The sequence below is a fragment of the Lates calcarifer genome, linkage group LG16_LG22 (genome assembly GCF_001640805.2).
Source record: "Lates calcarifer isolate ASB-BC8 linkage group LG16_LG22, TLL_Latcal_v3, whole genome shotgun sequence".
NCBI classification, from domain to species: domain Eukaryota; kingdom Metazoa; phylum Chordata; class Actinopteri; family Centropomidae; genus Lates; species Lates calcarifer.
In genome coordinates, this window is record NC_066848.1 from 15,620,026 (window position 1) to 15,644,684 (window position 24,659).

General features: G+C 39.9%; 1 protein-coding gene across 1 annotated transcript in view; it reads right to left on the reverse strand.

The window, feature by feature from the left end:
* The window catches only part of kcnq5a (potassium voltage-gated channel, KQT-like subfamily, member 5a), a 91,506-nt gene that overhangs the window by 21,470 nt on the left and 45,377 nt on the right, over positions 1–24,659 (reverse strand). Inside the window, 6 exon segments of the mRNA XM_051076504.1 lie at positions 1,864–1,959; positions 2,089–2,199; positions 3,932–4,057; positions 4,953–5,128; positions 5,620–5,746; positions 7,465–7,555. Of these exon segments, the coding sequence (XP_050932461.1) occupies positions 1,864–1,959; positions 2,089–2,199; positions 3,932–4,057; positions 4,953–5,128; positions 5,620–5,746; positions 7,465–7,555 (727 nt within the window).

Below are 24,659 nucleotides of genomic sequence, written 5' to 3' on the forward strand. Positions count from 1 at the left end.
TTTGCTAATTGTTAAGTATGTTTGTTTTGCTAAATAGGCTTGCTAATTGAGTTATCTACCTAACAGTACTTGAGGTTGTGCAAAATGCAATTCTAGTGTGTTTTGGGGCCTTCACCCTAAATAAAGATAGCTGGCTGGATGTAGGTAAAAATGGACATGTGGTTCTGCAAAGGTGTTCGCACATGTTGCTACTATGCTACCCACAGTGCTAATCCTAATTTGGAAACAAATGTAGTTGATTATTCCACTCTGTAGAAATTACTTAGGTCCACCACAATCATATTAACAGGTTGTTTTCTTTAAATCTTAAACCATTATTTACTTGCAGAGGCCCGAACCTCCGCGATGGTGCCAGGTGTGGTTACAAGATTTGTGACATGACTGGAAAGCCTTTATATAAACACTTTACACAGACAGGGTGGGAAATTAACACCAGCCACCTGCCAAATGCTGGTCAATTTTGGCTGCTCTTTGTTATGCTCCTCCAGAGTCTACTTTAAAGTCATTTGGAGATTCAATCTTGTTCTAAAATTACAGTTGGTAGACAAAATAGTTATTGCAGCAGGTGAGATTTAGAGTTGACCAGCTGTTGAGGCTTGAAGACGGTGGTAATATCCTGCCCTGCATATGCACAGACAGACAGACAGACACACACACACACTACACACAGTGGTTTAAAGCAGGGAGAGCTGTGTGAGATGGGGGAGTGAAGTGACGGATAGAACAGTAATGTCATCCACATATTTAACACATGCTTCCAAGTTTCCTTTTACCTGTTGAGGAAAATGTTATGAGCTTGGCAGATAACAGACAGTGACCAGGTGTTTGACACGAAGCCAGTAAAACAGACACAAGATCAAAACTTGTGCAATTAATTGTTCCCTTAGTGGGTTTTTTAGTATCAATTGGTCTCTAACTGGTCTTTGTCTAGAATAACAACTGATATGTATTGATAATGGGGAGGACAGTCAAAACAAATTTAGCTTGAATTTGTTATTCACATAAATATGTATCAAAATATCTCATCAGTGTCATAGTGAGATCTGGGAATGCAGCAACACATGGTGAGACAACCAGACAGGTTTTGTGTTTCCAAACTTTGACAATAAATCTGTTCATTATTGCGCTATCATAACTGAGAGAACTGACAACCAAATCTAAAATAATATGGCTCAGATAGCACAAATTTGGATTTTTAAGGTAGAGGAAGGTAGACAGGACACACACACACACAGATACAAAGAAACACTCTCAGAAACACACACACATGCAAACATAGAAACACAGACACATACAATTGTACTCTTGTTGGTACACACACTCCACAGCAGATATGTACTGTTCATTAGAAAGTTATGCAGCTGGTCTTATCTATTACAATGAGTGGCAGTTTGGATGAGTGTCTGCCCAGGGAATCATCGCCACCATGGAAACGGCTCATAAATCCCAGCAGTGTGTGTTGCTGTTGGACCTGAGAGACGACAGTGCGCCTCACACACCGTCAGCTACACACACCCCAACAGCGCAGACAGCTCATATTAAGTACACTCTTAATGAAACACCTTTACTTTGATAGGAGGAGAGATGGTAAAAACACACACGCAAACACTCAAGCATTTTTCCTAACACACTCATCAAAGGGTAAAGAGTGGACACACACACTTGTGGTTTTATTCAGACACATTCACAGACACACAATGAAAAGCTTAGAGATGGTCAAAACAGACATGAAGAGCACACATATACATACAAATATGCACATAAAAGGAGAAGAAGTTCTCTGTGTTCACACTGGTCCTCAGCTGCTGCAAAAAAATCAGTAGAGGTGAAGTGTGTTTGGTTTCTGCATGTGTGTGTGTCTACCTGGATTAGGCTGGCAGCTGGGTTCCTCCTCTTTTCAAAGTGCTTCTGTCGATGTTGCTCCTGCACCTTCAGGGCAAAACCTGACCCGAGGATGCCCTACACACACACACACACACACACACACACACAGAGAGAGAGAGAGAGAGAGTTTTAAACTGAACTTTTGAAGCAGTGAAGAAATAAATGTAATCAGTCATAGTGTCATAGTGTATGTGTCAGACTCACAGCTGGCAGGGCAAAGAAGGATATCCCCAGCAGGGCAAAACCGGCTGATAACAACCGTCCTGTCCACGTCTGCGGGGTCTTGTCACCGTAGCCGATGGTTGTAAGGGTGATCTGAAGGGTCAGAGGTCAACTCTCAGGTAATCAGGGCCTTTTCTGACATTGCTCATCCACTACTGCTAATATAATAGACACTTGATAGTTTATTCTATAGTGAGCAGTAAGTGTGATTTGGAACACTTATGAATCATCATCAGCTCACATCATCACAGCTGTAGTGTCACAGGACTGTAATATTTAGACAGTAAATATAGTGCACTGTGTAGTAAATGGGGAGTAGCAACAGCCTTGGAGTATGTGGGTTAAATACACAACTACCACTAACACAGATGGCAACACACACACATAAAACACACATAAAATCTGTGTATTTTTGTGCACTAACTGTCTCATCCTTGGTCTTATCTCTTAAACTCAAATTCAAATGAAGGTTCAGCATCTCACACACTGGCGAGCTGTCCATGCACTGTGCTTACATTAGTACATTTGGCAAATTGAAGCTTTTGTTCCACAAATTACTTGACTTCTGCAGTCAGGGGAAAAAATGCAAATTAATAAGAGAGGAGAGAGTTAATGCACTAAGTCTAGTGTTTCTTATTATTCAGTTTTAGACGTGTAATTTATCTGCAATGCATTATCTAATTAGTTTGCTAATCTTGATTGAAGTTTACATTAGCCAAACAAAAAACAGAAAAAAAAACTGTTGAATGTGTGCCAATCAACAGATGTCTAGAGTATTTGTATCTCTTGTCATGTGTAAAAACACTGAATAAAAGATGCACAAATGCAAAGGACATATTATCAGTGTAGAAAACTGTGGACAATCCAGCTTTATCTGGATCCTGGACTGTAATTTCTAAGTCTCAATGCCCAGTGGAGATGGCTCTTAGTTTTCTTTTTGTCACCTTTTTGCGATGACTCATGCATCTTAAAAGTTTCTGGGGCTAGACTTCTGTGTTTCACAAAACTAATACAACAGCTGTTAGTGTCCAACAGAAAGAACGATGCTTCAAGGCCACAGAACGTGGGAACACGGTGTGTCGGAGTGTCATTGCCATAAGCCGAACAGGCCAGTCTCACCTGGCAGCAAGAGAAAATTGAATTTATTGATTGGGCCATTTCTTGTTTGTGTGTTGTCTATTTCCACGTTTTCATGGTGTAATGGGTCTTAGATGTAGGAGGAAACAGTGCAGTACAGGTAGCCAAGTGTGACCTTAAAGGCCTTTTTCTGTTGGTTTTTTGTATGGCAGGTGCCATTAAGGTCTCACAGAAACTATAAATGGGAATATATCACTGCTGTCAGACATACAATTTTTGTTGCTTTTGTGAATGTAGCCTGGGATTAAAGGGAGCAATTGTACAATCCTGGATGGGAAAACATATTCAAACCTATGTTGTTGGTTAAATTCTAAAAATGTGAGATTTCATGTAATAATTAATGTGTCAAGTGACAAAAGCCATGTGATGTTCCATGATCTTTTGGACTCATCCAACACAAGCATGAACTGAGCTACACATTTCACCATACATGATACAGCACTGTCTGAATAGTAACACTGAGAAAATGGCTGGAAAAGTTTATCTGGTCAGCCCATAAAGGGTAACTCATATACAATGAGTGAAGTGTATGTTAAGACCTACATTAACTACAGTTTTCATCACTTAAAGTCTAAATCTTAGTCATAGTCTTAGCTCTGACTTTTAAAACAGCTTTAAATCACTCTGCAGACAAACTGTGTGTGTTTAGTACGTTCTGTGTGTCTTGTAATGAGTGTGTGCACTCACCTGTGCCCCACCACAGAGCGTCAGCGTAGGTGGCAAACTCTTTGTTGAATTCTTTCTCCACCAGATAGACCAGGAAGGAGGAGAAGATTAGCACCAGAAACCCAATATACCAGGCAGTCACCAGCTCCTACAACACACACACCACACGTCAAAATCATTATATATTATGAACAGTGAGGGAAATCTCATGTGTTGGATAATTTGCCCCCCAAATTAATCAACACCTTATGAGAATAAAGTCTTCTTTTTAGAGAAGCAGTTTGTTTTTTGTTTTTCACCATAAAGCATTAATCATTGTAAAACACAAAAAACTGTGCAGTTTACATGCAACCTTTATTTATAGTAACATGGGGGGAAAGCACCTTAATTGCTTGCTGTGATGTAAATATGACAAATTTCACCTGGTTGGTCTTCTTAGACAGAGTACAACTACATGTATAAGACTCAAAGTAGAGAAAATAATGCCAGCGTACTGTATATAGAGTACATAGAAACACTATATGATGTACCTGTGGCACTGGGAACTTAAACCCTTGTGGTGAATTATACATTGCATGCAACATATAAAAATTCAACAATGGAAACCTTTTTCTTTTAACTTTCTAGTGAATATGCCATTTATAGTGCACATATTTTGAGTCTTTTAAATATATTCTCATATACTCACCATATTCTTCAGTGATACCTTTTCTGAATTATTTCTTATTTAGTTTATTATTTCCATGTATTTGAAACAGACTCTTAGATTTACACTGTTGGTGTGTGTTTGTATGCATAAACAACAGGATCAACAGGACATTTTAACAGCTGAGGTGATGTCAAAAACAAGAGTCTACATTTCCTGTCCCACATGAATGAAGTACATATCCCTGTACAACAATAATCTGGAAAACACAACAGAAGACCTGGGCAGTTAGTATGAGTAGTGCTATCCATCCTGACTGAACAGACAAAAACCACCACCTAGATAAATAGGTTGAAATTAAAGTTGAAATGGGGATCAGATGACAAAAATGTCCCACCTTACTATGTGCATAAACTACAGACCCCAGCAGCTTCCAGGTCCCTCCCCTGCGGTCCATGCGCACCATGCGCAGGATCTGAAGGAAACGAAGGCTGCGCAGCGCAGAGGTGGCAAAGATGTTACCCTGGCTACCGGCTGAAACCACAGCAACCGAGGCGATGAGTACGATGATGTCTGGGGAGTAAAAAGAGTGAAAATTAAAGGTCACAGGTTGCACAATATTAACAGGAACTGTGGTTGACTCACCCGCTTTCTAAATCCATCTACCCATCCATCCATCACCTTTAAAACAACTATTGATTCACTACAAGCTGTTTGTTTCCTCTTCTGTCTCTATTAGTCTTCCTCTGCCACTCTGTCTACAACCCTAAAATACCCCATTTTTTCCTCTCTTGTATTTCCCAGCAGACTGTCTTCCACCATGTTGAAGCAAAATAAGGACGGAGAGACACTATCCTTTAAATGGATGTGCTTTCATGCTCTTTTGATACCAGTTACATCAATTCAACAATAAAGTGATAATTAAAAAAAAATTGGCAAATACCATCATTACTTGAGGATAAAACCCTTGGTGTGATAACGTATATATCTACATTTTTTGGGGGGAAGATACCAGAGTTTTGTCTAAGAATGTGAGACACACACGCGCACACACACAGACCTACCTATGACACAGAATGGTTTCCTGGCAAACCGGAGGCGTCCTTGCCAGCCTCGGTAGCGGCAGCAGCAGCCAGCACTCCATATCCTGATGATGTACTCCAGACCAAACACTACAATCATCACAAATTCCTGCAGGACACACACACACACACACACACACACACACACAAAACCCACATAGTTTAAACCTTTAAATGCTACAAATGCATCGGCACAGGCAACAAAGACAGTCGTAGGAAAGGGTTAAGGATTAGGTTTAGTTTGTTGCTAAGCTTGTCCTCGCTGTAGCTTTACCACTGAAACTATGTACACGTACTCTCACACACACAAACTAAGCAGCACATTTGTACAGGCTAATTTGATTCATGATAACAATGATTTCAAAAGTCAGTACAAGGTAAATAAGAGGGAAAAAAGACGGCATTACTTCTACTATCATTACTGTGCTTGAATACATCTTTTTGAGTGTGTTTTTAAGTCACCAATAATGGTAAACATTTTGACGGGCCTGGCAGGAAAAGCACAGGTGTAATTAACAATGTTAATAATGGCTGTATTCCATTTAGATGTGCCAGTTCTAGGGCCTCCTTATTACACATGCTGGCTCTCTACCTTGACTTACTGTGACACCTCAGTGGAAAAGAGCCATTGTTACTGTTATTACTTACACTTGTGCTTTTCCTGCTATGACACTTTAAGATGTCTCCAGGGAAAAAAAATGGCTTACAGCTTAATGTGATTTCTTAACTAGTTCTATTAGTCACAACTGGGACAGAAAGCTATAAAATAATAGAACTTCCCTTTAAAGGAATAACTCAATGTTTTGGGAGATAGACTTAATCAGTTTTTTTGCTGAGAGTAAGCTACAGCCAGCAGCCAGTCAGCTTAGGTTGGCAGCAGGAGGAAACAGTTAGCCTGGCTCTGTTCAAGGGTTTTTAAAAAGCTGATACTATAGCATCAGTTATAGCATGTGACATCTTGTTTGCTGTTATACTGTGCTTCCAGTTTTTATGCTAAGCTAACTGCATACTGGCTGTAGTTTCGGTATTTAATGGACATATCTGAAAGAGGTATTGATTTTCTAAGCTAACTCTCATCAAGGAAGCAAATGAACATATTTTCCAAGATATTAAACTATTCCTATAAAGGCTTGGCTCACCCAAATGACAGGAGAACAACAACAAAAGCATGATGTCTGGATAATGAGTTTATACTGAAACCACTTTCTTCCAAAAAAAAAAAAAAAAAAAAAGTCCATATGAAAATAATTAATTGTGTTCTGTGGATTATCCACAGTAACTTGGACAAACATGTATAATCACTTTTTCTCCATTTTATTGGAGTGGAGGCAGAAATTTTGAGATAGATTTCTCAAATGAAAACAAAACTATCTGCAAGATGAGAACATATTTTTTTTTTTAATTTAACTTGACTGAACTCAACCTATGATGTTTCTGTCTTTCAAACAACACCTCTACTTGTGTTATTGCTCATTCCACTTGCACTTCCAGTTTATTTGTACTACAGTGTTTTCTTTTTTTCCTACATGCCCTGATTTTCTGCTTAATCACATCTGAAGAACAGCCTGTACTTAAATTGAATTGTAACAGCATGACTTTGACCCTGAGTATCAAGGGACCGACCGTTACAGTTCTGAGGATGCACAGTCTGCATTTCTAATGGACACATGAGCATCACTCAGCCACACACACACACGTTCATTACTATTTATTTAACCATGTGACATAATTCATATACAATAATATGAACTCGGTAAGCTCTCCCCGGGAGATACATCTGGATTGAACGCACGTAGTTGTGTGTATGAGTGTGTGAGTACATCCTACCAGAATGAGCAGACAGTGAGAGGAGAATTCCTGGTGAGCAGGGATGGTGGAAAATACAGAGAGAACCAAACATCCAAACACCAGGATAAACCTGTGGAGACAAAACACACATGCACGCACACACGCGCGCACACACACACACACACACACAAATCAGCTATGCATAATAGATGAAATTTAATCACTAAATAACAGGTTTTGGCTCATTAGTTCTGGTAATGCACACATCTGCAGCAATACACACACACACACACACACAAACACAAACACAATATCTGAATGTGAGTCTGCAAGAATGATGTGACTATTTCTCCTCTGCCGGGCTACATTAAGCAGGATTTAAAGCGTTCTGAGCATCATTAGGACCAGATTAAGCACAGTTTAAAGCTTCACCAAGCTTTATTATATTACTGTTACTGTGGCAATTCAGCTGATTCACATACTGTGTGGACAGACTGAGGGCAAACAAATCCTTCTAACAGTGAACAAGCAGATGACGCAGTGCTGAAGGTTATGATGGTGATTGTTACAGTTGTTGTCCAGTTATTCACTTAAAGCTGAAGAAGGAAGATTAATTCCATCGAAGTGTTAATCTGCAAGTTTCCATGGCAGCATTGTTGATGTTTTTTTTTTTTTTTTTTTTTTTTTTTTTTTAAACTGCACTGCGGAGTCCCTTCCCTTTGATTTGTCATGTCACATTACCATCATTTGGCAAAAGATTTTATCCATAGCAAATCAGATTTTTTGCCTCCAGCCTCAGGCTCAGTGTCTCGGTCAAACCATCGACCCTACGAATAGCAGCCAAACCCACTACGCCACCTGGGCTACAGCTACCTGTGATAAAGTTAACAGGTGGACCTTGCCTGTTATTTGCTGTGGTGGTTGTTGCTGTTTATGCTAACAAATTAAAAAATAACAATATTTTCATACTTAGCCTCTGGTTTTATTTGTCCAGGTTTTTAGATATCAGTAAACACAACAAATTAGAGGTGAATGGGAGTGAAAAAATGATATATTCAAATGCAACATGTGATTCCAGAAACATTGGCCATTATCAGTTTTTACTGGAGGAAATATTTATATATTCCCTTGCTGTGTGAAAAAACATGGTACTGTAGACATTTTTAAATGCAGCTTTTCATTGTTAAGAACAAAATCCCATACAACTCCACTGTATCAGGGTGAAGAGATGTTAGAGTAGATATCTGGGAACACTGAGATAAAACCATCATTACTAGATACAAATAGAAATTACAGTAATACTGACGCTCTCCCTTATTATCAAAGTGGAATTTGATGCTCTGATACTGTCAGAGAATAAATCTGCATAAAACATTGTTTCTAATTAGAAAATAAACACAGACTGTGTCAGTCTTCCTTTTGGCAAGTCCAATCACAGCTCTCCTTATTGCCTGACTGACCGAAAATACCCCTCCTCTGCTGCCCGCAGGGAAACTACTCAGTCCCTTGTAAGTCATATGGTAACTTGGTTAATGAGCAAATACAAATTAAAATTCATAAGGCAGCTTCCAGGCAACATATGCACTGGCTAGAAGCCCCAGCCTGCTGTTCTTCAGAGTATCTGTGAACTGTTTTTTTTAATTTTTTTTGAAAGATACCATCTGTCTTTCTGATATTTATGGTCTTCTCATCTCTACAGATCTTCGAGTGTTTGTTTTCTGTGTACAGAATGTGTTCCAGCCTTGTTCCCCTCTCCCTTCCAGACCCTCCTCTTACTCTGTCTTACTTTCTCTTTAATCTTTTATGCTCTTTGTTTCTCCCTCTGCCTTGCTTTTCTCTTCATTTCCCATCTCCATCTCTCTGTCTCTGCTTTAGTTTGCCTTTCTCTCTCTCTCTCTCTCTCTCTGGACTACCTCGCCATCCCTTTGTCTTTTTCTCTCTCCTGGCCCTGCTGTATGATTGATGCCACCATTTATTTTCCATGGGATCCGTGAGGAATATGAGCAGGGAGGTGGATGTGCATGTGTGTATGAACAGTGTGTGCACCTGCAGTTGAGTTACAGCACAGGAGGACTGGTCGTTGCCAGCATTCAGCCCACATCTGCATCTGATACTGGCTCCTTCACTAATGGTACTCTTTACTGTCATACAGACAGACAGCGTGGACAGCAAATTTACGAACAGCATCGAGTTGTGGTAGTGTAGTCTGTGTGTGTGTGTGTACAATGTCTGATCATCCTGACAATTAGCTGGTATAAAATTTTACATTTTTAATTTACATTACAACAACTTTTCTATGTGCAAAAAGTAAGCGAACCTTGACTTGAGATTGTTTTGTCCACTGCTGGTTACAAGATCAAGATATCTGTGACAACTTTAAATCAAGTTTTGCTAAAGGTGCCAGTATACTCCATCAGAACTTGCTGTGTCTTTCCCCATATTTTAACAATATAATGATTACTGGCTTGTCACTCCACCAAGTGTGGCATGTACTGATTAGGTATAAACATCTCTGTGTTCTGATGTGGTTGGACAACACGGAACACAAACTACTACTACAACCTAGCCTCTAATAATGCAAGAGCACTACAAATGCTTTGACTGGAACTGATATCAGACTACCTTGTTCAGGTGGTACAAATTTTTGGTACGTATATAGGTTTTGAAAGGTACTCATACTGATACACTATGATGTTTAAGGCAAACTACTCCAGGATTTGGACTAAACTGCCAGCATTAAAGGAACGCAACTTTAGGGTTTGTCATTACGATCGTCTACGTTAGCAGAAAAAAATCTTGTGGATTGACGCTGAGCATATCAACAGGTGTCATCTCAAAAATTGTCTAATAACTTCTGATAGCTGATCAGATTGACCTTTGAGCCAATCAGAAATCTTTCAGATATACATACATATTTATTACACAGAGTAAAGTGTACCTGGAGACAGGCTTGTCACCTGACAAATACAAGACTTTGTGTTGAATGCCTCTCTTTAGGTGAAATAATTCATTGTATTCAAGTGTATCTACAGTTGTGAAATCAAACATTAGTCACTCACATATTCAAAGATATTTCTGCACAAGGTGTCGGTTTCAAAATAAAAAAAAAAACATCATATTTCTTTTTCTTTGTAATCTCTCTATTCACATTGCAGAACCAGACCTTGAGGTAATGAATAACAAGAGTGAAAGACTAAAAAATAAAAGTGAATACTGTACGCCTGAATGACAAAAACAGAGCATTGTTTCTGTGTTCAGAGACCTTGATTACAGCCTCCAGAGACATCAGTCCATCATTTGAAATTGAATAGCTTCTGCAATGCACATTCAAGCTACATGAGTAATTTCAAAAACACACATTATTTATCTTTGATGGTAGCAACAACACGGCCTGCAGTCATACTCAACATCACATACAAAATCACATTTACTATAGTGGCATTTTCCCGTTTGAGGGAGCCAAGCTAAAAACATCACCTAGCAAAGGAGAACAGATGGTCCTTGAACATTTCACAGACAGGAATTGGAAATGTTATGTCTGCCTTCAGATGACTGCTGTTTCTTATCTTTAACTATTACGCTATGTTCACATATGCTGATGGAAAAGTTTGACACCTGGGTCTACTAATTCTACTGTGTGAACATGAATACCGAGAAATAAGTTCACATGTTCACTCTTGGCTTTTTCCATTTAAGATTGGTATATTTTTTACTTATTAAATCATTCCTAGTTGCATTCAACATAATATCAATATCAGTTTGTGCACCTGGCACACTGTGTGTTTTCCATCTGAGTGCCATCTTATTCTGTAAATTTGTTGATGATGTTGATGATGCGTTGGACATGATGAGAAGCTGCTGTTGAGTGATGGGAGCATGATGACACCTGTGATTAATAACACTGCTCCATTGATTAGTTGCTAGGTGAATTAGCCACTCGATCATTCAGTCACAGAGGTGAATTGTTGATACCAGCATGTGTGTGTGTGTGTGTGTGTGTGTGTGGTGTGTGAACATGCTTGAAAAGTAAATGTATGAAGATGTGTGTGTTTGGTGTGTGGATTTGAAGCAAGGTTATCCAATGAATATATATTTTCAGATTGCCTCTGAACTGTTCAGTAAACCATGATAGGATTAGGATCGCTTTATAATGTTGATTATTCTCGGCTTTGGCTTTTAAACTACAGCTATTAAATACAAATCTCATATTCTTTACATCTTACACCTTAGAAATGATAACAACCTATATGTTTACTTACAGTACATGCTACAGCTTCCTTACCTTGGAAGAGTATTCAAATACACTTTTCTTTTTCTTGCCAAGAGTTAGATGAACTTTAACTGTTAATTTAAAAGCCATTATGTCACATATCTCTCACATTTCTAGTCTATGTGAGTTAAGCATGAGCTGAAACTAACACCCCCTTGGAAGGTGGGAAAATGATCAACAGAAATGTAATATATTTGTAATTTTTTAGATTTAATTTGTAAAATAGCATAATAATAACATAATAAAAACTAGGATATAATACCCAGGAGAAGGGTGTGAGTAATGATACTGCTTAACAGCGGTGATTTGTTAATGTTCAGTACCATTAAGAGCTGCCATTTATTCTACAAGTAGCAGTGAACATGTGAGTTCACTCCATTCACAACATTTGCTTTGGACGCTCTGCTCTAAATGCCAGTCAGCTCCTTTTATTAAATATTTCAGTGTTTGTGTCAGAGCGTTGGCCCACTCTGACGTCACGCTGTCAGACCAACATCTGGTGAGGTTGGTGCTTGACGTCCTCAGCGGACCCTGGACAAGTTGCAGGTGTGGGAGAGTGTGAGAGAGTGCCCGCTTTGGACTTAATGCTGATGAATGACCTGAGGACATGCAGACAAAACCATATACAGCCAAAAAACCTGCACTACTCCTGTACAAGCTGAAAAGCCTGAGGAAAGGAGCTGCAAATGTGTGTGTGCCTGTGTGTGTGCAGATTTGCAGTCTGGGCTTACAGATCAGTTTCATTACAGGCATCATGTCTTCAAATGCAAACAAGATGGAGGAGACACATACAGCTAGTAACAAACAGTAGTTGCATGACACACTGAAAAATGATTTTACAATTCACTGAATTTTAAATGGAGTTCTTTAATGAACACTGATCCAATGTCCATATTGAACCTAACCAATCTACCTGATTTAAGTGTTGTAGGTCTTTTTCATATTGCTAGTTTGTGATTAAGGTAGACGTTAGAAGAAAAAGTTCAAAAGAAAACTGTTCAATAACAGAAGTGTAAACTCTGTGAGTCATCGTCAACTTAATGCCACCATTTTTGTACGAGAAGTTTTTTTTTAATCTTATCCTCAAAAAATCTTCAAAATTTGTAGATATTTAAGGGGAAAAAAAAAAACATGGAACAAAAAAAAAAAACTGACAGCAACAACAAACAGATTTAAGCCTGTTAACAACAGACAAACTTTTTTTTACACTGATATGAACGATAAATAAATAAGTGGATAAATAAATAACTACAGACATATAAAGCCCTCTATACACTGTATAGTACACACAACTCCACAGAGAGGATTATTTTATTTTGCTTTTTCATGTGGAAAATAAATTGCCTCTCAGAAGACACATGTAAGTAGAAGATTTAAAACCACCAAACAGGCTTACAGCAGAATGTGTCTGTGTGTGTGTGTGTGAGAGAGACACATATAATATGGCTCCCATATTAAGTATATTTACGATAATAAAGGAAAAAAAGAAACTAATGATTAAAAAACACTGTTTATGTAAAATAAGCATCTGATGATGAGAAGAAGTGAAAGTGTGTTGTGTCTGTGTGTGTGTGACGGATTGGGTACGTGAGAGGTCAGAGTTTTCCACACAATACAGTCTGGTATCATTATCTATTTCCTTCTTTCTTTCTGTGCCAACCATGCATACCCTTTCAATCAAGATGGAGGGAGGGAACGGAAACAGACAGTGAAAAGACTGAAAGAGGAAAAGAGAAACTAAGAGATCCAGAGAGGCCAGTCGCTTTGGAGAAGAGCACAAGTCAATGTCTCATAATGTCAAGGTAACAAAACAAAAGAAACATCTGAAGATGCAATATGAAGGTAGAATGCACCGGGGGAAAAAAGAGCAGCGTGGGGCTCCACAGTTACACAAATGCTGAATCTTGTGAATCAAATCACTGAGCACTGTAAGAGGAGAGAGATCGACAGGTTCTCCTGGATGAAAGCAGCAGGGCTAGAGGAGGCTGCGATGGGAAGATAAAGATTGAGCTTAGCTATTAATAATTTCTCCTTCTAGGAAAGGCCTGGTAGATTGGTTCATCAGAGATAAAACAAGAGAGAGAAAAGACATAGGGAGAGATTAAGACAGAGATGACAAGCTGAGAGAGCAGACTGAGCACAGTCAGTCTCTTCCTCTCTTTCGTTTCTCTCTTTTTCACTGACTCATCTTTCTTTCTCACTATGTCAGCTGTCACTGTGTTGATCATGTTTTTATTCTCATCAATATTCTATTATTCTTATATGATGGTGTGTGTGTGTCTTATATCGATTGCAAGAGGGAAGGTTGAATGAAAGCGACAGAGAAAGACAAGGAGAGAGGAGAAAAAAGCAAGATGGGGGGGTGGGGGATGGAAGAGAGAGGGAGGGGGTGAGAAAGAGGGATGAGGCCTGGGCTGACTCCTTGCCAACAGTCTATTAGTTAATCCTTGTGTTTATCCAGTCGAGTGCAGTATCTTACCTGATGATGGCAGCGATAAAACATACGGTTTTATTTCTAAGCAACTACTTGACCAAACAGAGCCGGGCCAAGGACACGGCGCTGCACGGGCCAGTTTTTCTCTGTACAACTTCTGAAAGGTTTTCTCCATCAAAAAGCAGAGCATAATAATAACAGTCATTCTATAATTCACCTCAGAAAGTTCAAGGAACTGGGTTGGATGAAGAAAGCTTCACAGAGGCGTATCTGTGTTAATGCAAGTGCTTGAAGGATTATGGCTCTATTCATTAGGCCGACCTGTTGCTCTCAACTCTACAATATGTGGCTTTTTAGCTTGAGGGAAGCTTGAGTTGTTCTCACTGAGCAGGTCAGTTTAATGCTCAGACATTCAGTTGCAGCTCTGCAAATATAAGAAACGGCAACACCAGCAGCAAAGCAGCGGTGGACTTTATTGCATTTCATTTTAACCAGTATTTTTATTTTTTGGCTGCAATGTTCATTTTGGTCTAATCAGTGGCAGAGCTACGGTATTCAGGATATGCTTGCCCAGGCTTCTCAGTGCATATTGCCTCTCAGAAACAAGGCGGTGGTGTATCCTGATCCATCAGTTTGTGAGTTTACATAGAAAACAACATGAGCAGATGTTTTGATACAGCTTCTACAATGTGTCCTACTCTTTAGGCAATTCCATATGTTGCAGGGAGTGGGGAATTGGGTAGTAAGGGGTGGTGCTGGCTTAGGTAATTCTACAGTTTATTGAAAGGATGGAGGGAGGGCTTTCAGAGGGAGGGAGGGGTGCAATATAGATACATATAGATATTTTTTTGTTTTCTGTATGAACCTCAGTTTGGTTAATGTATGAATTTTGAGATGTACAGCGACTCGTGTTTTCTCTGTGGCTCCCATCCAAATCCTTTTGTTTAAATCTCAATAAAAAATGAATATCAAAAACAGAAAATGTTTAATAATGCACCCTAAGCAAAATCAAAATGTATCACAAAGTAAAAAATACATTCTCAAACCCACAACATCAAGTGAGTGTACTGGCTTAAGATGCAGCTGTTTGTTTTCTTATCCCACATCTAGAGGCCATGTGATCACAGTGAAGGGAGACAGAGAGAGACAGATAGTAAAGTTTGGGAGAGGGGCACAGAGAGAAAGAAAGAGCCGGACAGGAGCCAATTTTCCGTGATGTGGGATGCACCAAGGATGGGTGACGGGTGCGAGAAGAGTTGAAAAGCTTTTAGTGTGTGCGTGTGTGTGTGCGTGCGTGTGTGTGTGTATGTTTTCTCGCTAACTAGACACAGACTGACATACTGTTGAAGAAAGCCAACAGCTAACAGGGTTCATAAAAACACTAGCTTACAGGCACACGCATGCACACACACACACACACACACACACACAGAATACATCAGATTCCTATCAACACCCATCTCAGCACTAATACCACTCCAAGACTCCTGTTCAGAGTGCTGCACAGCAGATGTCAGAGAGACAGAGAGAGAGAATGAGTGAGAGGGCAAGAGAGGGAGTGAATGATAGACAGCTAGAGATGAGGAGAGAGTGATACAGAGAGAGAAAGAGCAGGAGCGACTGTAGTTTTCTTAACCTGTTAATCTTGAACAAACCAAGAAAAAAGCATCAGATGCCAAAATCGCCAAGACGTCAGTCAGTTCAGTTCGGTTCAGTTTCTGTGTCTCTTTTTCCTTGAACTTCATATCAAACGCTTTCTATCATTTGATTTCTGAGAAATCAAAGCACACATAAACACAGTCCCATCCAACCTCCGAGCCAAGGGAATAAGAAGCACAATTCTCCAGTTGCTGCGCAGTTAAAGACCTGAAGTTATCTATTTTACAATAAACCGAGTGCTGGCTGTGTACATTTAGCAGATACACTTTCCTCCTCCTTCATGCTGCCGTCCAAACAGTGCCGTTTCCCACTTAGCCAGCACTATTGCACACATTATGACAGGAGGAATTACACCTTTTGTGTCTTAGGAAATCCACTGGGCTTAGTGGGCAGACTTGATTAATGCCACTTAACTATGAGCTGGAAGCATGTGCATGAAGGCTCATTACTCAGACTGTTGCTGGTACGATTCAAAGAGAACTATGATTGAATGAGTACAATGCCTGGGCAGCTTATCTGAGCTCAGTTAAGCCAAGATCCAAAATACGGTTTGTCAGGACTCTCTTCTTGCTTTTTGTCCATGTTTTGGCAACCCGGGCGTTCTGTGAAGCTAATTTGGACAGCGTGTTTACTCGCTCTCTTTTTAAAAGAGGGACTTTCACTGTAATTTCCAGACCTGGAAATAAGAAAAAGGTTCATATTTGAATTTTAGTGCACTTGGTTTAGTTTGTTTTGTGTGCTGCCTCCTCAGATCAGATCAGTAAATAAAATGTCTGTTTAGTTTAATTAAGTGCATGTTTGATTTTTGCCCTTGAGCATCTGAAAGCACCATGAGTCAGTACTAGCTATGAAAGTGAAGTATCTGTGTGCCTATTGTCAGGTTGGATATTAGAAAATTAATGGTGAATGCCAGAGGAAAATGGAGGGGCTTTCTGGACACTGAAATTTGACATTTTGTGTAAATATTAAACTGAATAAGACGTGAATAAGGAGTGCAACCCTAAATCGACTGGGTCAAATGAGGTAGGTAGAGAAGCATTTTTGTCGTGGTTAAAGGATTAGCAATATTTTTGGAGCATTTTATGCCTTTAATTGAGCACAGAGAGTGGAGGGATGGCAGGAAATGCGGTGAGTGAGATGGGGCACAGGGGACATTGCTCAGTGGATCATATCCCTGGATCTCAAAAACTGTATCTTCATCAAGTGCTTCTCTGCCACTTATAAGCACAAACCATCCATCTATCTATCCATTATCTATACCACTTATTCTTTGAGGTTTGCAGGGGGGTGGGGGTTACACTGGGTAAGTGGCGGGGTGTAACTTTGGACAGATCGCCAATCAGTCACAGGGCTGACACAAACAACCTCTCATCCTTAAGCTAACCTGCTAACCTAACTTTTTCAATACTTTCAAAAACTTCTTTATGAAGTGGACTGTAAAGACAGCATGTGCACTTCTAATAAACAAAACAGGAATGAGCAGGGGTAACTGGAAAGTTTGACATAGCCAACTCTCCCTTTGTGATGTGACAATATGACAAAAATCCAAAAAAAGTAAACAAACAAACAAACAAAAAAACAAAAAAACACTAAATCAGGAGCTGTGCGCAAAAGCGCTGCTGCTCTGTGCTGAACAGAGCAGGAGGAGATGAGAGGCTAAAACATACCGTGGAACTGTGGATACGGGAATTAGAGGGGTGAAGCTGTGCTGTTGAATTCCTTTGGCGGAGTAGAGTCAGCTCATTAGGCAAACAGATGGCTGACTGGTTCCCTTAGCACGGAGACAGGGCAACTTAACTGGAGAGAGGCTGACTCAGCGTGGCTTATGGCAGCGTTAAGTGTGAGTCTGTACTATATATATATGTGCTGCTTATAGCATTTTGAGTGTTGAGTGTGTGTATGTGTGTGCATAAATATGCATATATGCTGTTATTGTAAACTCAGTCCAAGCAGCTATCAAGTGCGTCAACACGTGTATCGGCCAACGCGGTTCCATCTGTTCTGCTGCCTCCTCCATCCCTCTGAATGTTTGGATTACAGGTTTTGAATTAATTACAGGGAAAAAAAGGGTGTAAGGGTTAAAATTACAATCTGCTTCTTCGATTTTTGTGGTGTTTCCTTTCATCTGGCCTCCAGGATACATGAAGGTTAGAGGGATGCGAGCGCTTAGGGATGATGAGGTGTCTGTGTGAAAAGGTTTCACAGACGCTCCAGGCACTAAATCAACATCACACATACATGCAAATAAAAAGCCTCAATGAAGCCTGATAATAAGAAAACCACAGGAATCAGAAGGTCCTCAGCTACTGCGCCGTTTTTGCATTAGACATCACTTGTCAGTCAATCAGCATGACTCGCGCAGTGACGTCTTTTTTGTCTAACGTCCCACTAATGAAGTTTGAGAACAACTGATTCCCAATTACCTGCTGATGGCTGCTGCTGGTGATACAAAACATATCATGTGCTCCAGAGGATTTTCCCTCAGCAAAACAACATCAATTGGTTTTTCATTTCATTTGGTTTTAATTAGAAACTCTCAGGAGCACTAAACAATTGCTCGTACCAAAGCCAAAAATCCACTGAAATAATAAGTAGATGATATGCAGCTACATGCTCCTGCTGTTTTTGATTTTATTTTTTAAAAAAGGTGTATGTGAGACAATATAGAATGTGCACAATAACAACAGTGGATATTATTATGTTAACATAATTAATGTTTATTTTTAGGTGTTTATGACTGCACATTTCTTTATGCAAACGGAGAGCAATGTGTTGGAAATTTTACAGATGACTGAGAGATGAGTGGAGGCAAAGGTATGATGGTTCACCACGCCCTGATGAGAGGATGAGTAAGGACGGAGAGGGTGAAAAGGGGAGAAGGGATAGAAAAAGAGACTACAGAGGAATGAAAGTCAGACAAGAAAAAAAAATGTGAAAGAGACAGAGAGGAAGAAAGAGATTTTCCCCCCATTTCCAGTCTGGTGGAAGTGGGACACAGTCAGCCCTCAGGCAAGAAAGAATCAACTATACCTCCTGTTATTGTCTTTTCTCTCTGCCTTTCTCTCTCTTTTTTCAAATCAAAAGAAAAGACACCAAGAAAGCTGCCTGTGTTTGAAAGAGGTACAGAAACAATCTGCACTCAACAATTACTTCTGCTGCCTCTAGGAGGAAAGCGAACACACACACACACACAGTTTTACGTCCTGTGTAGAACCAGATCTCTCTGAATTACTTAGTGCAATGCTAAAGGCATAAATATACACTTTTTAATGGGCCTACTCCCTCATAAAATGTGAATGCGATCTATGAAAACAGAGCCAAATATGAGCATAACCAAAAACTAATAAAAGAAAACTAATAGCAGCGGTACCTGAGTTGAAAACAATTTATCCAGTCATTCAGTCTGAGTGAGAGTTAATATATCAGATATGAGAACAAATGCTTTATAATATCACTTTCTTTTTTTTTAGAATTACCAATAAAATTAGCTAATATTTCATAAAGAGAAATCAGAGAGTTTACTGCAGATGTCCACATCAGTGTGTTTTCTCAATGGATGGAGTCATGTTGTGCATTTTCTTGTTTCATTAGGATCCATTTTAAAGTTTTTGTTTTGAAAAAGGAAATTTCATGTGAGGAACAAAATCCATACAAAAGTTAGAATTTCCACCCAGAACCAAGAGAGTAAACACACACTGTGGACTACATTTTGGCTGCAAATATGAGTCCTTTTCATTTTTAAATTTTTCAAAAACAGAAACATTTTTTCAAAAAAATCATCTTATATGTTAAAAACCTTAGAATAACTTTAAACTAGGGTGGATTTCGGATTGAAAGAACAATCAGAGAATAAAGACACTCAGACTGGATTATGGAATATGCAACCCTAACCTTTAACAATATTAAAAGAGAAGAATATTGAATAAAAATGCACTTTTTGTGCACATACACACCAAGAGGGTGAAATGGAAGAACTCATGATGGGTAGAGGCAGGGGAAACAGTGCCTTGCTAACGATTAGTGGCACGAGCGGCAGACAAAGGCAGACCGACGTGTAATTGGAGGAAAATATGGCGCTCTGTTTCCTGACTGTGCACACCGGACTCTCGTTGGGCTCCATATATCTATGTTGTTATTGGCTGACCAGTGAAAAATAGGCTGGCAGTTTGTGCTGACTGCATGACTCTGCTCTGGACAGGATCATTGCTGTTAACACTAGCCGGACACTCACTGTAACAACACAGGGAGTTAAAGACAGCCTGTGCAGAAAGCCTCTGCAGATGCAGTCACACGTTAAGTCACCTGAAAATACAGTTTTTCTTGGCGAATGTAACCCAGAATGATTAAAGCTTCAGGTTGGCAATAATTTGACTAGTTAAGACAAAAAAAAAAAGAAAGAGAAAAAGAAAAGCATCAAAATCCTAGATCCTGTTTGAGTGTATATGCACTAGTAGGTGCCAAGTATATAATGTCACTGTGATTATAATAGAACACAGTAGGAAAAAATACAACATAGATAAATTAGCAAACAAAAGTATTACAGGGGAAAGTGTGCACTTAGAGCCAACATTTTAACAAGCAGCAGAAATGCAGACATTCCAACAGCGAGGGAAAGATGGAATTCTGGGAATGTCCTAATCAGCCAAAGCTGATGGCCTCCAGATAAGACGGATAATCAGTGATAAGGACAAATGGCTGTTTGCTGATGGAGGGAGATGGGAGAAACGTGTGCCCCAATGACACCCATTTAACCAGATCAAAAGCTCTGGCTGGGAACCCTCAGACTGCTGTTTGATGTCTGATTGGCGGGGAAATTGTGGGCAATCTAATGTTTTCGTCTGTTTGTGTATAATGTGTGTAACATACTTGTTTATGATTGAAGCAGTGTATCAATGAGATGTGTGTGCGTTTTTTGGGGGGGTGTTTTTGCGTGCACATGCGTTACACATGTGCACTGCATAACACCCTGCATCTGTTTTTATCCAGACTCCCTGTGATGGTAAAGCCATAGGCCTACCGCTTCATCTCCTTCGGTATTGATTTGATTGAATTACTGATTATTAATTATTATAATGATTAATCTGTTTAAGATCAGTTGGCCAAGTCTTTTAACATCGCGTTAATTCTCATATTCCTGAGGATGTGTGCGGCCCATCACAAACAACTTACTGTCAAGCTGAAATATATCTTACAGCTACAATATGGGGTTTGACAGTAGAAATATTCAATTAAAAACATCTGTGTTTTTAATAGGTTTTTGGTGCCAGTTCTTTAAAAGCAAAGAAGTTGAGGGCTTTCTGACTGAGTGGTGCTGCCATTTGCACCAAAGTCAACTATCGTCCTATTTCAATACCCACAGTGGTCTTTATGGACCAGAATGCAATGCTGCCACAAAACTAGAGTGTCTAGTTCCTGTCAAGGTCCTGACTCCTGATGCTATACTGGGAAGTCTCAGAGTTGTGAGTTGCTCTCTCTTCTGCAAGCTTGCAAAATAAAAGGTAACAGAACTTTTAACATTTGGAGAAATGCTCATTTTTAATGGATGCTTGCTGCAGGGGTTGTGTTTACTTCTTTTCACTTCAAAATTCAGCAGAGTATGGGACTTGCCCAGAGGCGCTGTGTTCAGTAACTGCTGGAACATTTCGGATAAGGACAAAAAACTGTGTACTGGCTCAGGTATTTCCTGCCAGGAAACGTGGGATTATTGTTTGATGTTGAAATTTTGGAAAACTATGGAGAATGACAGCAAGGCAGCGTTTCTGACTGCTGCTCTCACATCACCTTTTCAGATGCTGCCGGTGCGCTGCGGCTTTGACTTTCAGTTCACCACAACTGGCTGCTTTCGATGTCGAACTAAAACTTGAATGTTGAGTGTGAATATGAGAACAGAGAGTAAAAGCAGCAGCAAGACCCTGATGAAACCCTTTTAGGGGGTTGCTGAGTGTGCTGCTTTGCTTTCACTGGTGTCTGGCCCCCAAACTCTTACCACACACACACACACACACACACACACACACACACATGCACACACACATGCACACACCTCCCACCCCGTCCCACAGGGCTCTGTCACAGCCCAAACATTATTCCAGCTGATTACACGCCAATTCCCATCAAGAGCAGCCTGCGAGGCTCTTCCCCGCCCTGATTAACACTAACCGCCACACACTGCAATGTCTTCAGTATGTGTCTTTTTCCATCAATTCCTTGTGTCTTGCTGCCTTCTTTTGTCTGTATTTTTACTCTTTTTCTATCTGTCTACCTTCTAGCTCCTGTCATGTATTGCTTTCTCTCCAGGCTTCTTATGCCTCTCTTCTTTTCATTCCTCTTCTCCTTATTCCTTTCTTTGTTTTTTTTTTTTTTTCATTTTTGTCTGTCTTTGTAATGATTTCCATGTCAACATTTTCCTCTGGATTGCAGCCATCAATGCTTTAAAGAAACTTTAAAGAAAACAGATACAGCCTCGTCCAGTAAAGGCTGACAGAGTCACATAGAGTTTGGCATGATTTCCTAGCACAATTTCAGGTCAATTACAAACAACAAGACCAGTGGGAACAAAGAAGGAGGAGGGAGGGCTTGATTGTTTGATGAATGGTGAACTCCATCAGTTTAATCGGTTCAACCACAAGTATTCAAGAAAGAAAAGTGGGAAGGTTTTTGTCTATAAATCAATCAGGTACAGTGTAAGTCACACAAAGCCATGCGTAGCCTCACGTTCCTCCCCTCACCTGTAGCTGCAACACCCAAGCAGCCTTGTTGAATAACCAGAACAACCTTATTAACCTAGGAATGATCCATTACAGTTATTTTTTTCCAGATCACCTTGAGATGACTGAACAGGGAGCACATTTAAATATTATTCCTCCCAGTGGAACAGGATCACCAAATGAGCATTCATTTAGCCTCTAGAGCTACTATTAACCAAGTACAAACATACCTCAAGTAAAAATAAGCTATGTGTGACCTTACATCAGGATCTGGCACCTTGTCATATGCTGTTGTCATTGCCTTTAAATTTTGTATATATCAGACGAATAATCATTATTATTTTCACCTCTAATTCTGATTCAAAGTCACCACATCGAAGCTACATGGTACACACTTTTTTTGAAGAGCAACAACAAACAAACAAACAAACAAACAAACCATGCACTGTGTATGTGCAACTGTAAAGCATCTGTGTACAATTACTTCACTTGACACTGCTGCTGGGGGTCTGCACACATGTACACAAAACATAAACATGCATGCACACAGAAGCACTGAGGAGCCTTGCGGCCACATGCCTTTACACTTGCGTCTATGACTTAAGCTGTGCCCAGCTGTTGCACATTGACAAGACTACAGCCAGCAGTGTGTGTGTGTGTGTGTGCTTGCGTGTGTGTTAGTGGGTGTGTGTCCAGGACTGCTAGCTATTTCCTGAACTGTCTGTTGCGATAGCAAGTGCAGCTGCTTTTCTCTGTGCTTCCACATAATAGAAAAGACTGATACAAATATTGACTCCTGTGTGGCACGAAAATGAATGCTTTCATTGCACACACGAATGTGTGCGCCTGTGGGAGTATTGGAATACGCAGGGATTGCGTGTTGCTCTGATGTGCACTTGTGTGAGGTACAGTTACACTGGTCTGATACGATCATCTATGTGTGCAGTCATCACAGATGAACACTGTTTTTTTTTCCATTCCCTCATTATCTAATTCAGTGTTTCCCAACCAGTGTGCCGCGGCACATAAGTGTGCCGTAAGAAATCATCAGGTGTGCCGTGGAAGATTATCCAATTTAACCTGATTGGTACTCTAAGCGAGTGGCGTGTAGTGACAGGCAGAACAATTACATGCTCTTCCACTAGAGGCAGTATCGCGCTAAATACGAAAGTACATAGTCATGCTGCGAGTGAGACAACGCCACGGCTCAAAGAGGTTGGGAAACACTGATCTAATTGATATTATCTTACTGGTGATATAATATTGTAGTGAGCTGTATAATGGAGGGATACTGCTCAAATTCAATATAAGCATGAAAGCTGTTTAAAATAATACTGAAGTTTTAAGAGTGTTTTAATTGATTTTTCATCATCTAGGCATCTGGTGGATTCCATTAAAGTCACTCACCTGCTTGCAAGCAATATCTCCACAATATAACACTGTCTGTAAAGGTTTTGGGAAAGTGTGAACTTTAGTTTAAGTGTGACATTTTGCAGAAGCTGATCTGGGGATTTCACCAGGGGTCACTTTGGGGTACAGACAGATCTGTTTTGGAACAAACGTAGATTAATTATTTTCCTCAAGAGTCACATGAGCTACAAAATCAGTGATGTGACAGAACTGAGAGGATCAGACATTAACTCTGCATGACCAAGCTGTTTCAGTTAAACAAACAGGTATTCCATTAGCTAATCTTAACTATTTTAGCACTTTCCTTATGTTCAGCAATTTCAAAACTAATCTTCCACGACACTAGCTCCATGCCAGAGTCCCTGACTGAGAGAAAAACAAAACCATCGCTGAATTTTTAATATGAGGCACTTGTAGCTGAAATAACTTTATTAATAGCAGGGCTTGGACCATGACAAGCTTCTCTGAGATTGCCAAAAGAAGCACAAGACAGAGAAAAGAGATTTTGCATTTGTGTGTGTGTGTGTGTGTGTGTGTGTGTGTGTGTGTGTGTGTTGAACTGATGGACAGGATCGGAGTAAAAGTGAGATGAAGTCACGGAGAAGACAGAGTGAGAAAAAGAGAAAGTGGTGAGAGCAGTAACATTTCCATGCAGGATGTGCGTTTATGCACGTGTGCAGATTTACTCTTTGTGTGTGTTTGTGTATGCAAGTGTGAGTAAGGGATGGTTTGATCTTGTGTTGGAGTGTGTAAA